Here is a 15,941-nt window from a genome sequence, read left to right on the forward strand (position 1 = left end):
TAACATACATGATCGAGTTAAATGCTATGCTATAAGTATTTATGTATATTTTTTAGTATGGAAAATGTTGCTTCAACCAAGGATTTGTATAGTAGTCCTAGCAATAGCTACTATACAAATCCTTGCTTCAACTGATTTTCTGAAACCGTTTTAAACATCCAATTTAACAGCTTGTTCTTTTTTGAACTTTTAAATGCTATTTTCGCTCTTTAGAATTATTAATGTATCTATATGTAGATTTAAAAAACTTCATTTTTTGGAAGCCGGCTATTTTAAGGCTGTTGGTTTATTTGTAATATGTCAGGAAGTATAATCTTTATTATTAAAAAATGAAAATAACACTTTCTAAATTTTGAATACCCTATGCGATTTTTTTCTGGATTTACCGGGAAGGAAGGCACAATCAATGTCCAAAAATATTAAATCTAAAGATGTATAATTACCTGAACACGTGATTGATATAAAGCGTATAATGAACAGAACAAGGACACCAGTAAATGAAATAGCCAAATCCACCAAAGGTCAATTTTGCCCAAAGGGAATTGGAACCTATATTTTTGTTCTGAAATTATCAACGTCGAGTTTATTGTTTTGTAAGTAAGAACTTTCTATAAATAAATTTCTTTCAGTTTCAAACAGTATTTTCCGAAGAATTTGTCACAATCCAGGTGGGATAAAATAATTCATCGAAAACAATGTTTATACCTACGACAAGGAAATTACCTGTACACTTTGGCTTTCATGGATTGGCTTGTATATTAGCCAAAATTATTTTTAGTTGTTTTTTTACAAGGATTTACCTTTTGACGTCATTCAATTTCTTATTTACAATGAGAACTTCGACTTATTACAGTTTTGTTATTACAGAGGAATGATGTACACGTTTATAGTTAAATTTTCATTTTTGCCAATTTTGTTACTTGTAAGTATTAAACAGGCATTATATCAATTAAATAAAACGGACATTTTAACATGTTCGGCTGTTGTTTGCTCTATGGTCGGGTGGTTGTCGCTTTGACATATTCACCATTTCCTTTCTCAATTTTATTAATACGTGATAAAAAATGAAGAAAAAAAGATACTTGCATTTTTGTATGGGTATTTCGAAAACGACATTTAGTAACATATATGCTAATCTTTAAGAAATTCTAATCTATAATACGTCCACTCAATGTTCGCATACTCTTAACACCGTTTTACCAGGTTCAATCCACCATTTTATACATAAGAAAATGACTGTACCAAGTAAGGAATATGACAGTTGTTATCCATTCGTTTGATGTGTTTGAACTTTTGATTTTGCCATTTGATTTGGGACTTTCCTTTTTGAAATTTCCTCGGAGTTCGGTATTTTTGTGTTTTTACTTTTTAAGTGACCTAATATACTATATGTGTGGATGTGTTTGTCGTTTTGTAAAAATTACTATATTTACTTTAATTTTAAATTTCAGTTTGTATTGTCAACCAGCGCAAGTGATGGACTCAACTTTTGGGATGCGATGAAACAGCTTGACGAGATGAATCGGAAAATTTTACAACAAAGATCTCATAACCAAAACGATACGGTAGCAGAAGTTCCATCTACAACGGTGCCACAAGAATCAACACTGCCATATTCAACGTCTCTGGACTTTGACAATAAAGTTACAACTGAGTCAACTACAGTTCATGACAATTCACAAGCGGAATATTTTAGCGCGCAACCAACAACAGAACACGGGTCAAAAGTTACCAGACAAAGTGAAGAAATAAAAACTTCTTCGAGGAAAGAATTTGATAGTCTGTCATCTTTACTGTTAAGTACGGACTCCAAAATGAAACCAGATATCTCAAGTACCCAGGCTAACTCAGTGCGTAATACTAACGCGAAAAAGTTAACAGTTACTATCATGGATGAAAAAGTTGCTCGTGATATTGTGCTGTATGCGGGTGTTGCATGTGGATCGGTGTTAGCATGTATTTGTATTTTAATACTGGTGATAGTTCGTCGCAAGAGAATGGAAAGTCACAAAGAAAAACATTTAGAAAAAAGATTTTCTGCAACAGACCAAAGAACGTACAAGGACACTAAGATTTTTGTGATGAGCAAAACAGGAAAGGGAGATGATATTATTAATGCTTTCGACGCAATACCAACTAATACTTCTTTGTGGAAAGAATTACAGAGCAGCACACCTAACGTATTTTGATATAGAGAAGATTACGTTATGCTGTCGTTCACGGTGGAAAAACAAAGAATATGCCAAATAATCGTCCTTTTAAAGGATTGGCTTGCTATGCTGCTGTTCAAAGGGGAGAAAAAAAGATATGTCAAGTGATCATCCTTTTATAGCTTACAATCCGATATTGGTTTCGCTCATTATTGAAGACCATACTGTGACGGACATTATAGTTGTTTAAATCAACACATCACATCTCCTTATTCTTTCATCGTGGTAAAAACTGTAGGAGTAGTTCAAATTATACAATAGACTGTATACGTTTACAAACTATATATCTACACGAAAAACGGTAATTTTAAAATACATTTTATATTAACTTTAAAGAGTTTTCACTTGTGATTTTACGTTTGTTACATGATTTTAACAGTTTCGAGCCATGATTTCATTTTTTTGTGGTCGGTAGAATGAACCAATTTTACAGGCTGAAATTATATTCAATACTCAAAGTAATAAGTGTGATGTTATAAAACTGTGCAGAAACCTTAGTATAAATCCTTACTTATTTTTATTTTTGTTTGAGTTAATCCATGTTATTATATCTTTCTCGTTATTGTATTCAATGTGTACTTAAATTTTTTTATTGGCTGTTTATATGATTTTATCATACAATTGTTATCAATATAAAAGTTTTCATATAATAATGTTAAAACCCCAGTTTATTTTTAGAATAAAACATTTTACCTGATTTTAATGTTCTTCTTAGTACGTAATCTATGTTTACCGGAACTTCTTAAGAAAAGAGCTCCATATATATACATAGATCCTGCATGCGTAGGTAGAATATTGTCATGCATTCCTTTCATTGCTTTTCTTCTTAAACCCTGTCATGACAGTTGTTTCATACTTTATACTCGACATTTGTTCTTCAGTTGCCGTAAATATATTCCGTTATGAAGTTTTCAGTTGTAGGAGTAATCTATATTTGTGCTGTAAGCCCCTGTGTCTTCAAGTAGAGGGCTGACACCCTCCCTCCCCCCTATGACCGGAAAACATATATTTTTTAGCATAAAGTCGTCCAAAGAATTTTTCGACAAGCTCCGCTCAGTAGTATATCTTCAGTGCTCTTGAATCAAGTACCCCTTTCAAAAATCTTCGATCCGTCCCAGCCAGTGTAGGCCGCAAAGAATGCAGGCTCCCTAATTACAGATTTATTCACAAATCGATAGACTCAGAGTTTGAAATATTATGTCTTGTTATTTCTGTCAGTGGTGTTAGTTGCTGTTGTATTGACGTATACCCTTCATCCATCTTTATTCATATTTGCTGCAATAGTTTTTTTTTTCTTTTTTTATTAATAAGAAAGGAGATGTGGTATGATTGCCAATGAGACAACTCTCCACAAGAGATCAAAATGACACAGAAATTAACAACTATAGGTCACCGTACGGCCTTCAACAATGAGCATAGCCCATACCGCATAGTCAGCTATAAAAGACCCCGAAATGACAATGTAAAACAATGCAAACGAGAAAACTAACAGCCTCTATATAAAAAAAAATGAACGAAAAACAAATATGTAACACATAAACAAACGACAACCACTGAATTACAGGCTCCTGACTTGGGACAGGCATATATATATTGTTCATTTTATAAAGAATTAATGTGTTGTGTCGAGAGCAAAAAAAAATAGATACACATGGGTTGTCATAATTTCATGACAGCAACAATTAAGGATACAGTGGCGGATTCAGAGGGGGGAGTAGAGGGAGTACGCCCCCCCCTTTTGCTCGGACTTTTTTTTTTTTTTTTTTTTTTTTGTAAAATGATTAATCAGACTAGACTTCGTGAACTTTGCCATTTCCCGTGTATTTAATTTTTATAAATACGACAATTCTTTACTTATAAAGATATTTTAGCTGATATTAACTGATTGTCAAAGTCATGTGATTTGCTATGGTGGAGGTGACCAGTGCATTGAAAAAATGTCACTCGGTCATTTTGAAATTCAAATTACAGTAACACATTGCTTAGGCTGAGGATGTCATGAAAATCATGAAACCTTCATAGCGACACAGGATTGAGCAAGAACGTATTTACCTCTATTTCACTATTCCACCAAACAGAAAGTAATAGTAAATACTCTATAGACTACTACACTCTCATGAGAAAATGTTCCACCATATTATTTACCTACGAAAACATGTTTAACCCCAAATGCCCCAACCTATTTTATAAATAACAAATTGAATAATGATCCCCAGTCAGTATTTATAAGCTCTAGAGAGCTTTCAATTAAGTCTCAGGTACAAACCATTTAATTTGAGGTGTCAGTCAGAGATATTTGAGAGAAAAAAAATTTGACTCTGATTCTTGCCTTAAGCAAAACTCAGTTCTGGCCGTATCTGGATTGAAACAACAGTCTTGTCCACTTTTTTTGCTATTAGCCAACAAAATTATTTAACATTAAATGAACATGATGAATAAAAACGGGCGTATTTTTTTTGTGGCCGAGGTTTGCACGTCTGACCTGAATGTCTGTTTCGCCGGACTTATATATTGAATACTTTTTTCAAGACCAGACTGTAACCTGCCTGCTGGGTGTGGCCTTTATGTCTCCATTTGTCGACCGTTATTCATAAATTCGTTGTCATTTCAGACTCTTTCGTAGCCTTTGGTTGATTTGGAACCTCTCACTTTCCTTAGTTTTGTTGAGTGAAACATATCAACCAAACATTTGGATAAAAACTGCATGTTTGTCCTTTTAACTCGTGTCGGCCGTATTGTAAATTTCATCGAATAGCCCGGCGTATATCTTGTTTACAAGAAGAAATCTGTGAGGTTATGACAACTTAACTTACAACAAACAGGCGAGAATTTCCATGTCTATTTTTTACTGACAAATCCCACATCAAATATATCAGTACATAGCTTTGGATCCATGCTTATCATTATATGATAGACAATTAATAGGGAGAATACATCATCAAAAATTTCCAACCCTTACACTTTACAGCAACTATAAAAAAAAATACATGTCCCACGCCAGCAAACCGTTTAAATAGTACATATACTGACACTTATTTTATGTTTTTTTAGCCCAAAAAGGTCCCAAAATTTTTTCGCCTCGCTCCATTCTGCGAGCTTTGACACTTCCGCCCCCTTTCCAAAACTCTGGATCCGCCCCTGGGATATATATCAGAACAAGTGAAAGGAATGCAAGGTGACCAGAAACTGGTCGACGTTCATATGTTCTATCATGTTCGCATGCTTTAAGCAAAGTTGTGTTAAAGATAACATAAAAACAAGTTCAAGGATACATGACATGCATTAGCTACCTTAAATTATTGTCTAAATATTCGCATGACCTAATGGGATCATATCAGATCATATCTGGCAGCCGATCACACACCACTCTAATCTAAATTTTACGTGTTATTAACTTATATTGAAAGTTCATCCTATAGTCAACCTCTTTGGATACTAAGACCCGGTTCTGAAGTCGAGTAACTTTGCATTCACGAGAACTAGGTTACCTTTTCACACATCAGTTGCATGCATGTAAAGTTCAAGTTAACGTTAACAGCGATTACAGATAGGTGACTATACAAATTTTATGTAAAGTTAAATCAACAACAAAAATTTAACAAAAAAAAAAATCTACTAGCAAATGGATATAAACCTCGTAGTATATTCATGAACCAAAAAGTTCAGTGTTGAAACATCCGTAAAAGGTTCAACTTGTAGCAAACACTGTCACTTTCAAAATATCGTCCAGACGGCATACCGAGCAAGCTACAATTAGAATTTATCTTTAGCGTTGGACGCCGACGCCAAAGCTGGGCCTGCCGACGCGAGCGCCGAAACCATATTTGGGGCAATATGCGCAATTGTTTCTCTATAGGCGGTAATGGTAACGTTTTCTTCTGTAGCTCATTCCGTATCGCAAACTTGGATATGTATGATGGCTCGTTTCGAAGCTGAGACATTTTCACATGTGTGGTTGAAGGAGGGGGATAGGACCTTTATCGGGACTCCGGGTTCGGATGTTTATAAGCTCGGGATTTCGGGATTGACCTTTTCGGGATCAGGGAATTCTTTTCTCGAATTTCGTGATGTCGGGATTTAAATTTATTTAATGATATCGGGACCTCGGGATTTCTAGTATTTAAGCCCGGGATTTCGGGATCAGGACCCCTCCTACCCTCCCCTTGAAGGGGTAAGAAGTGTGATTCATTTTTCCCGTAAATAAGCATACCCCAAAAATCCTATCGCGATGCGACTCATCGTGGTAAAAATATCCCCTTCTTCACACAATAAGTTCTTTGAAAATGTAATACAAGTACTTTGAAGAATACATTAAATAACTCTATATTTTTCACACATTTATTCTATGGTCCTCTTCTTTCCAAATCAACACAAATGGTTAAGCTCAGTCATGTGTTAACATAGAAATATGTTCAATATCACTACAAAGAGATTTTTTGTTTACACACAGTTTTTTGTGTTCCTCAATCGGAGGCGCATTAAAGCGGAGTATTAGCCCATTTGGGTCTAAAACCGGACACTGACGCCATATTTGAACCTTCAACATCTAACTGGCTCTACTCTAACGAAATGTTTATCATTATATAAAGGCACTGGCTACGGTTACATGGAAATGTAACAATAATAAAAATATTATTGTTACATTGGAGACTAAATGCCGGAATGCATGGTTGGGTAAGGACCTGTTTAATTACGAATGAAACAATAATTAGTGAGGCTACGGTTACATTGCGTTATTGTTACATGAAAAAAGCAATGTACGATGGAATTAGTAATATGTACTAAATAATAAAAGTTGAGGACATTTATTACATACATTTATAACATACAATTTATTTGATTTTTTATTTACAATGGCAATTTCTACAAATCCAGTAAGTTGTTTTTAAAGTCCGACACATTTTTGATGAACGAAATGTATACGTCCTCCACGGATACGTGTACATACAACATTTCTTAGTATTTAAGTTACAGTTAGCAAACTTTGCTTTTGATTATCAATTTGCGTCAAGTTATAAAGCTGTATGAAATGTATGTCTTGATATTGTTTCAGTTTCGTTTAAAACGCATCCCAAGTTTTACTTTTTTCACCATAAACAAAATTGGTCTAAAGTATAATGACAGTAATAAGAGTAGGTGTGCAGTTAAATACTTTAAAAAAGTGAAACCATTGAACTATATTTTTCGCCTTTGACAGTCACACTCCTAATCTTGAGTAGTATCTTTAAGAACATCAAAACCATTAATACGTAGTAAAAATATTCAAGTTGTACACCATTTGTTGAATAATAATATTTTATTATTTATCAGTATTAAATTACAAGTATTGTTTAGTACATATAAAAGAATGAAGCAATACAACTATAGAAGATTTAAGTTTAATCAATCTAGCGTACATTGCTGTTTTTCATGTAACAATAACGTTATGTAACCGTAGCCTCAGTAATTATTGTTACATTTGTAATTAATCGGTTCCTCACCCAACTTTGCATTCCGGCAATTAGTCTCCAATGTAACAATAATATTTTTATTATTGTTACATTTCCATGTAACCATAGCCAGTGCCTTATATAAATCATATCTTTCCCCTTAATTTTCATTGGAAATCAAACTGATTTCATATAATAAGAAAGGAGACCGTTGCATTCTTCTAACTATTTTAAAAAATGGTAGGTAGTTAGATGTACCATTTGACAACAGTTACCTCCCCTAATAAAATTCATCACCTGCACTGAAATGGACACAATTTTTCATGAACAGGTAAAAGTTGTCTTTACAGTGACAACTTTATACATTTTCTCGATATATTTCATAAAACAGACTTGCTTGCATCAGGATTCGGTAGTCTGAGTGGTCAACTAAACCGTCCTTTGACCGCAGTCGTGACATTTTTGTCTATCACTATCAGCATCACTGACAAAATCACCATCAATAACATATTTAAACCCGATTTGATGCCATACTACAGTTTAACTGTATCTTCAAGTGACCTTAAGCAATTATATTTGGTCAGTGTACTTTTATTTCGTTGACGCTTGACTGTCACAATTTTAGGAAAATCTTAAAGTGTGTTAGAACTTAAATGAAATTTTCATCATCAAAGAGGGGTAACTCTTTTGTTGGGTTTCTATTAAATTTGATACAATGTATTACAATCAGAAACTTAAATTGCAATTGTAAGTATACGATATTATGTAATGATCAATCATAGGTTACCTATGCTTTAATTTTAGCAAGAGGGTTCCCTGTGTGCACAACACTGTCTAAATGCCTTAATACAAGGACAGTACTTCAGTCCAGTAGATTTAGCAGAAATTGCTCAGCAGTTAGATGAATCAGAAAGAGAACAAATGGCAGTAGGTGGCATACAAACTGAAGAATATAAAAGATTTATGGAGGTAAAATAATGATATATTGTATTTACCACACTAAATTCATTCTTTTTGTTTCTGTGCATCAAGTTTATTTGAAGAATATGCTTACACATTTTTCGCTTTGTTTAATATACTGTACATGATATACATGTACATGTACTTCACCATGTTTATTCTCATTGACTTTACTGGAAGTCTAGAAAGTGCGGAAATGTTCTTAAGAATCATATAGCTTAATAAAAATGGGGAATTATGGAGATTTTGTTATAACTTGTAAAATTTGAATAGGCCAAGGATATAGATGTGTTTGCAGAATGAGACAGACTGAGAGTGTGATCATAGTTAGAGAGAATGTCATGTTATTTGTGATATTGCATAACTGTGCAGATACCTTAAAATGTCTGGAAATAAATAAAACATCATCTACATGTATGGTACATGTACAAATGTATGTCACTCCCTGTTTACCATCAACGTGAACAATTTGGATATATATATACATTTAGCAAGCCTTGTGTCATGTATTATTTCATTTCTATAAACAAGGAGTTGTATAAATCTTAAATAATTTGTTATTTCTGGAAAATTGATAAGAAATGTTATAACATGTACATGTATTATAATACTACATGTACATGTACATGTATGATGATTAATTATACAAAATACATGTACATGTACATGAAGTATACCGGTACTCAAGATAAAGTTTTAAATCTAATTTTCAGCAACCATCCAATAATTTTGATGACAGTGGATTTTTTTCAATACAAGTAATAGAAAAAGGACTGTCAGTATGGGGTTTACATCTGTTACCCTATAATTCACAAGATCCTATTGCTGCAACAGCTAGGACTAACCCTGTGTGAGTAATTATAATATGATGTTAAGAATCTAAGGTTGGCAGATAGCTTTCAGAAAAGAAGGATACAATATAGTATGTATTGCATATATCTACATATTAATCTGAGTAACATTTATGAAATATGTATACATTTTGTATATTATCCAAATTGGAAAGGGAGAATCTTGTTGATTTCAATGTCAAAGGTCAAGCAAAGCAATTTGATATTTGGTGTATCAATTCATTACATAAAATTACAACATGCACATAAAAAGATAAAAACTTTCACTAGAAAATAAAAAGGCAAACAGACAAACAACAGAACATAAAACTCACCATAGAAACTAGAGACTGAGCAACATGAGTCCCACTAAAAGTTATGATAAAACACTTGAAATACCATCACCTTAATTATAAATATAAACAGACTTAAATGCAAATGAATGAAATTATATTGACATTTTTTAGTAAATGACAAGGAAAAACTACATTTTCAACGATGCTAACTAATCTCCAGTCAGGTCGTAAAGAAAACATTTTATTGATATTTTTGAAGAATAATGTACAAGTCTGATCATAAAATTGAGAAAGGAAATGGGGAATCTGTCAAAGTGACAACAACCAAAGGCCACCAATTGGTCTTCAATGTAGCGAGAAACTCCCGCACCCATAGGCGTCCTTCAGCTGGCCCCATAAAAAATATGTATACTAGTACAGTGATAATGGACGTCATACTAAACTCTGAATTATACACAAGAAACTAAAATTAAAAACCATACAAGACTAACAAAGGCCAGAGGCTCCTGACTTGGGACAGGCGCAAAATTGCGGCAGGGTTAAACATGTTTATGAGATCTCAACCCTCCCCCTATACCTCTAGCCAATGTAGAAAAGTAAATGCATAACAATACGCACATTAAAATTCAGTTCAAGAGAAGTCCCAGTCCGATGTCAGAAGATGTAACAAAAGAAAATAAATAAAATGACAATAATACAAAAATAACAACAGACTACTAGCAGTTAACTGACATGCCAGCTCCAGACCTCAATTAAACTGATTGAAAGATTATGTCTTAGTACATATTGTACTAGTATTAATTCAGCTAATGTTGCTAGCATATTGTTGTCTTATTCTTTATATGTGTAGACTAGTAAATTATTGAAACAGTTTGCTGTGGTGTCCTACACTATTTGTAATAATTTTTTTCTATAAATCATGATAAATTGTGAATAGGATAAAATAAGCTTTCATCATCAGACAGATTGATACTAATAATATTTTTATATTTATTTTTTTTTTGCAGAGAAATGAATGCTTACATATGCAATTTTCGAGAACACTGGTTAGCAATAAGAAAACTTGGTTATCAATGGTTTAATTTAAACTCACTACTTACAGGCCCAGAACTTATATCAGATACTTATTTATCATTATTCTTAACACAACTACAACAAGAAGGTAAGTAGCTTTTTAAAGTGAAGGCAAAGATTTAAAAATATAAAGAATGATTTATAATTCTTTGGTACAATTTTTTTTTTATTATTGTAATAACATATATCAATTCATTGACAATGTATTTCAAAAGTCTCATTTAAAGGAACATGTGTACTAAGTTTCAAGGAAATGTGGTCACAACTTCATGGTACACTGGGCCTTGCTCATTGTTAAAGGCCGTATGGTGACCTATAGTTGTTAATGTCTGTGTCATTTTGGTCTCTTGAGGACAGTTGTCTCATTGGCAATCATACCACATCTTCTTTTTTATATAGACGTTAAACTACTAATGATCAATCATGGTGAAATACCTTTACCAAAAAACTTTAACCTGAAAATATATTGATTTTGTATCATTCTAATTAAAACTTCAGTGAGCAAAGAGAGCAGTGTAAAAATTGTAGCTTTTAAAATTTATGCAAAATTATGTTTTGACTGCAATTTTATGGTTCACAGAACATGGAGGTATGATAGCGCGAGAGGGCATATATGAGTTTTGTTTTTATGTAATATGAATTGAATTTTGTTGAATAAAAATCTTTTTTAACCTTTGATTACAGGTTATTCAATATTTATAATAACTGGAAATTTACCTGAATGTGAAGCTGATTCTTTATTAAAAGTTATTCCAGCAAACCAACCAATAAAACCCAAACTTATTAATGAGAAAAACATTAAAAAGAAAGTTACAGATTCTGATGTTAAACAAGCCCTTGAGGCTAGCAAGCAAGATATTGATGCAGATGATAAAATTTTACAGGAAACGCTGAAAAAAAGCATGGAAGGTAAAATAAAGTTCTTTTTTTTTTATAATTTTCTGTATTTTCATACTATATAAAAATATGAAGATGTTGTATGATTGCCAATGAGACAACTCTCCATAAGACCAAATAACATTGATTTAAAACTTAAGGTAACTGTAGAACTTTCAACAATGAGCAAACCCTATACTGTATAGTCATATATTTTTCTATTGTAACTAAATACCCTAATTAAAGTGACAGAACATATTTTTTATCAAATAGTTATGTCATAATTGCAGTGGCTTTATTAATTAATGTTGATTTCAAGAAGCAAATCCCCCATTAACACACAGAGGAACTTATCAAACAAAGAATAGAAAAAGTGAACATTAAATATTGTTAGGAAAAAATAGAATACATATTCTTTAAATCAGTTTAATTGAAGTCTGGAGCTGGCATGTTAGTTAACTGCTAGTAGTTTGTTGTTATTTATGTATTATTGTCATTTTGTTTATTTTCTTTGGTTACATCTTCTGACATCAGACTAGGACTACTCTTGAACTGAATTTTAATGTTCGTATTGTTATGCGTTTACTTTTCTACATTGGCTAGAGGTAAAGGAGGAGGGTTGAGATCTCATAAACATGTTTAACCCTGCCGCATTTTTGCGCCTGTCCCATGTCAGGAGCCTCTGGCCTTTGTTAGTCTTGTATTATTTTTAATTTTAGTTTCTTGTGTACAATTTGGAGTTTAGTATGGCGTTCATTATCACTGAACTAGTATACATATTTGTTTAGGGGCCAGCTGAAGGACGCCTCCGGGTGCGGGAATTTCTCTCTGCATTGAAGACCTGTTGGTGACCTGTTAGTGACCTTCTGCTGTTGTCTGTTCTATGGTCGGGTTGTTGTCTCCTTTGACACATTCCCCATTTCTATTCTCAATTTTATCTAGATATTAATGAGTTGCTTTATTGCTTTGATTTATTGTTGGGTTGAGTGCCAACACGTGTAACAGAATAATGAAATTCAATTCCAAATCTATAGAATGTATTACATCACTTTCTTCATCTTAGTGAAAAATCAAATGTGCTTATGTTTGTTTTAGAAAAATTTGTGTTTATATAATAAAAATAATTTTTTTTTGCATTTTAGGATATTTTTATGATGAAACATTGCCAAATAGTAGTTCAAATAGTACTGGTGCCAAAGAAACAGAAGATAAACCCATAGTTACTCCATCTCATGAAGAAATAAGATCAAAGAGACTTGCTTTTTTATCAAAGCTTGAAAGCTCATCTTCAGATAAACCTGATGCCAATCAGACTGACAGTGAAAAATGCAATGGATGTGATGTACTTCAAAAGGAACAAAAAGTTAATGGTCCAGAAACTAGTGGTAAGCAGGGATTATATGATTATATACTAGTATTAAAAAAGGTTCAAAGGAATACCGGTACATGATAGGTTGAACTGAAACAAAACACTGGAGATTTTTCAATAAATCATTTAAAATTTTATAAGTACTGTCAGTTCAACATTTATTTTTATGATGACTGCAAGATACAGACAGTTGTAAGGTATTATGAATATTTTTTGAGGAAAAATGTAAAAGAAAAGATAAATTTTGGAATGATGACACAGGAACTGCTGATTGTGTTTGAAGCCAAAACTTAAATTTGAACTTAAGATTGATGTTCTGGTTTTCTCTCAAAAATAGATCAAACAAACACTTTTAAAACTTTGTAAAGCAAAATACCCTCATTATATTGAATAACGTTTGTACAACACAACATACACATGTGTTGCTGTCTTATTGACATATACCTTTCATCTCTATTTGTTTATACTCAATAATGATTTGAAGAAATGTCAATGTAAGCTGTAGCTATTTCATACAATACAATGGAATAATTATCAATGAAAAAACAGTATAGTTATAAAATCAGTGCTGTTTCATTTAATGCACGTGTGGATTGATGTTTATTGTGTAGCAGATAAACATGTATCATTTCAATCATTTGAATAAACCTATGATTTGTAAGTAAACTTTAAATGAGTAAGAAGAAAACTACAACAGGAATAATAGTTATGAATTAAGAGTTATACAAATCTATTTTTCAGATGAGGGAAATGATGAGGATATGTTAAAACAAGCTATTGCAATGTCTATGGAAGGACTTGGATGACACACACAGATGTGTTTAGCAGAAAAAGATCTACTGTGCCATCATTCTGTGAAACTACACAGGCATTAAAAGCTGCTTTATACATTTAGTATTAAACCTCAAGTCTTTCAAAATCCAAAAGTGCTCCTTGTAGTGATATTTCTTTTCGATATTTGTCATAAAAACAAAATAGTTAAAATATTGAAACAAATATTAGTTGATAGTAATGTATGTAGCTAGTTGATGGTAAACAGAGGATGAAAGATTTCATACACTAAAGCAAATTATATTTTCATTTTGCTTACTTATGTCAACATTTATATAAATCATTGAGTTTCTGGTTTGAAATTGTGATAATATGCTGGATTGATGGAGGGATGGACATATTACTTCTCATTGAACCATATATTTTAAATTCTTTATTGAACTTTGAATGTGTAATTGAACTCTGCCATTTTCAAACCTTAACTGTTGGTATAGTCAGATAATTTATCAAAATTTGTTCCTCAAAAAAAGGAATAAGGTTGGAGATCACTCTATATATTTTTTGTCATATCTGCAAACATGATTTTGAATGACATACTGTAATACTAAAATTTTTTTTTTTTAAATATTTAATAAAAATGCAAATGAGCGAAATAAGTAGCTTTTTACCAATTCTTAGATTTTTAGAACAATGTGATTTTGCATGCTTCATTAATTTCAAGATCATAATTTCCAATATGCGAAATTGTACTTAAAGAGTTACCTCCCTTAAGCTTTGTTATTGAAATCCAGCATCCCAAATAGTTTGAATTTCTTTGGTGCTCAACAATAATATTACAGTAAGATCATTTGACTAAGGATGACTAAATCATTTTTACAAAATGGCCAGATCTGATGGAAACTATTTCAAGGCATTAGGAAATGTTAAAAAGTCATAACAATGCAAAAGAAATATTTGAGGATAGTGAATTCTAAAGATATTACTTTGGTAAACGTATCATATATGAAAAGCTAAAATGATATTATGTAAATTGTTAGCTTATCTGGTCTGAAAGTTAAACTTATTCTTTAATTTATCATTTATACATGTAAAGGATTAAATTGACTCCTGTATCTAAAATGGAAATGACAAATCAGAATGGTTAGTTTGAAGGACTTTCCATAACATTTGAAAAAATAGAATTCAATTACTTGAAAGGAATTTACATATGAATGCATTGATGGGCATTGAGGTTTGAAAACAGTTATGAAGGAAATGATATGCTTGGATTTGTTATATTTTGTTTTAGTATTACAGTTCAAACAAAGATAATAAAACATGAATTGTACAAGTGTTGAGGTATCTTTCTTTCAGTATTAAGTTTTTCTTGAAAGTAACTGTCATAACAATTTCATTGATTATAACAACTACATGATGAATAAATTAACAACATTTTCTGGAAGATGATATACAATTTTCTCAATATTTCATGTGTTGCTTATTGCTTAGATTAAATGTTAAGAAAGGTAAGATTTTCTATTTTTCACGTTTACTTGGTTGGTCTGTTAGCTTCATACACAAAAGAAACTTACCGTATACCTCCATGATTCACATAATTAACTGAATCTCATTTCTTAATTCTCAAATTATTTTTGTTTTTGCTTTAATATCTCTATAGCAATCTTTGATACATGCATACAGATGAAGGGCATTCTAAGCTGAGCGTAACAACTGGTTCTATGTTGCCAAACATACATGGCATATATGTTTTACAATGGTAAAAGAGTACCTCATGTTATAATTCTCAATGTCTGAAATGTATATATGTTTGCATATTTTTTTTTTAATTTAATAAAAATCTTAACTTTAGCTTTGTGTTTTTCTGTTCAGTCCATCTAATCTAGATGTCAATATATCATAGATGTTGTACTTGATCTGTCTTATAGTCTAATAGGATATATAATTTCAATCAGTTGAATTTAAGAATTAAGAATGAAATTATTTTCTTCTGAATTGTCTGCCAATAGGTGGAGTTTCTAGGTTATGTGTTTTTATCTGATTTGGCGGTTAAATCATACAGCACAACATTGATCTGTCTGTAATATGTCAGTACGGACAGTTTTCCCTTGACCTCAACCTCATTTCAT

General features: G+C 32.1%; 1 protein-coding gene across 1 annotated transcript; it reads left to right on the plus strand.

Moving 5' to 3' along the window:
* Window positions 1-7,888: 7,888 nt before the first annotated feature.
* LOC143068211 (ataxin-3-like) lies at window positions 7,889-15,663 on the plus strand. The gene is made up of 7 exons (XM_076242095.1): window positions 7,889-7,970; window positions 8,444-8,608; window positions 9,313-9,449; window positions 10,733-10,887; window positions 11,484-11,708; window positions 12,818-13,060; window positions 13,786-15,663. The coding sequence occupies exons 1-7, from the start codon at window positions 7,947-7,949 to the stop codon at window positions 13,848-13,850; spliced, it is 1,014 nt and encodes a 337-aa protein (XP_076098210.1). The 5' UTR covers window positions 7,889-7,946; the 3' UTR covers window positions 13,851-15,663.
* The last annotated feature ends 278 nt before the right edge of the window (window positions 15,664-15,941 follow it).

Source organism: Mytilus galloprovincialis, chromosome 3, assembly GCF_965363235.1.
Source record: "Mytilus galloprovincialis chromosome 3, xbMytGall1.hap1.1, whole genome shotgun sequence".
Taxonomy (NCBI): domain Eukaryota; kingdom Metazoa; phylum Mollusca; class Bivalvia; order Mytilida; family Mytilidae; genus Mytilus; species Mytilus galloprovincialis.

Coding starts and splice junctions, on each gene's coding strand:
- LOC143068211 (XM_076242095.1), top strand. CDS start 7,947: ATGGACACAATTTTTCATGAACAG. Junction 11,709..12,817: donor GCTGAAAAAAAGCATGGAAG/GTAAAATAAAGT, acceptor TTTGCATTTTAG/GATATTTTTATGATGAAACA. Junction 13,061..13,785: donor TAATGGTCCAGAAACTAGTG/GTAAGCAGGGAT, acceptor TCTATTTTTCAG/ATGAGGGAAATGATGAGGAT.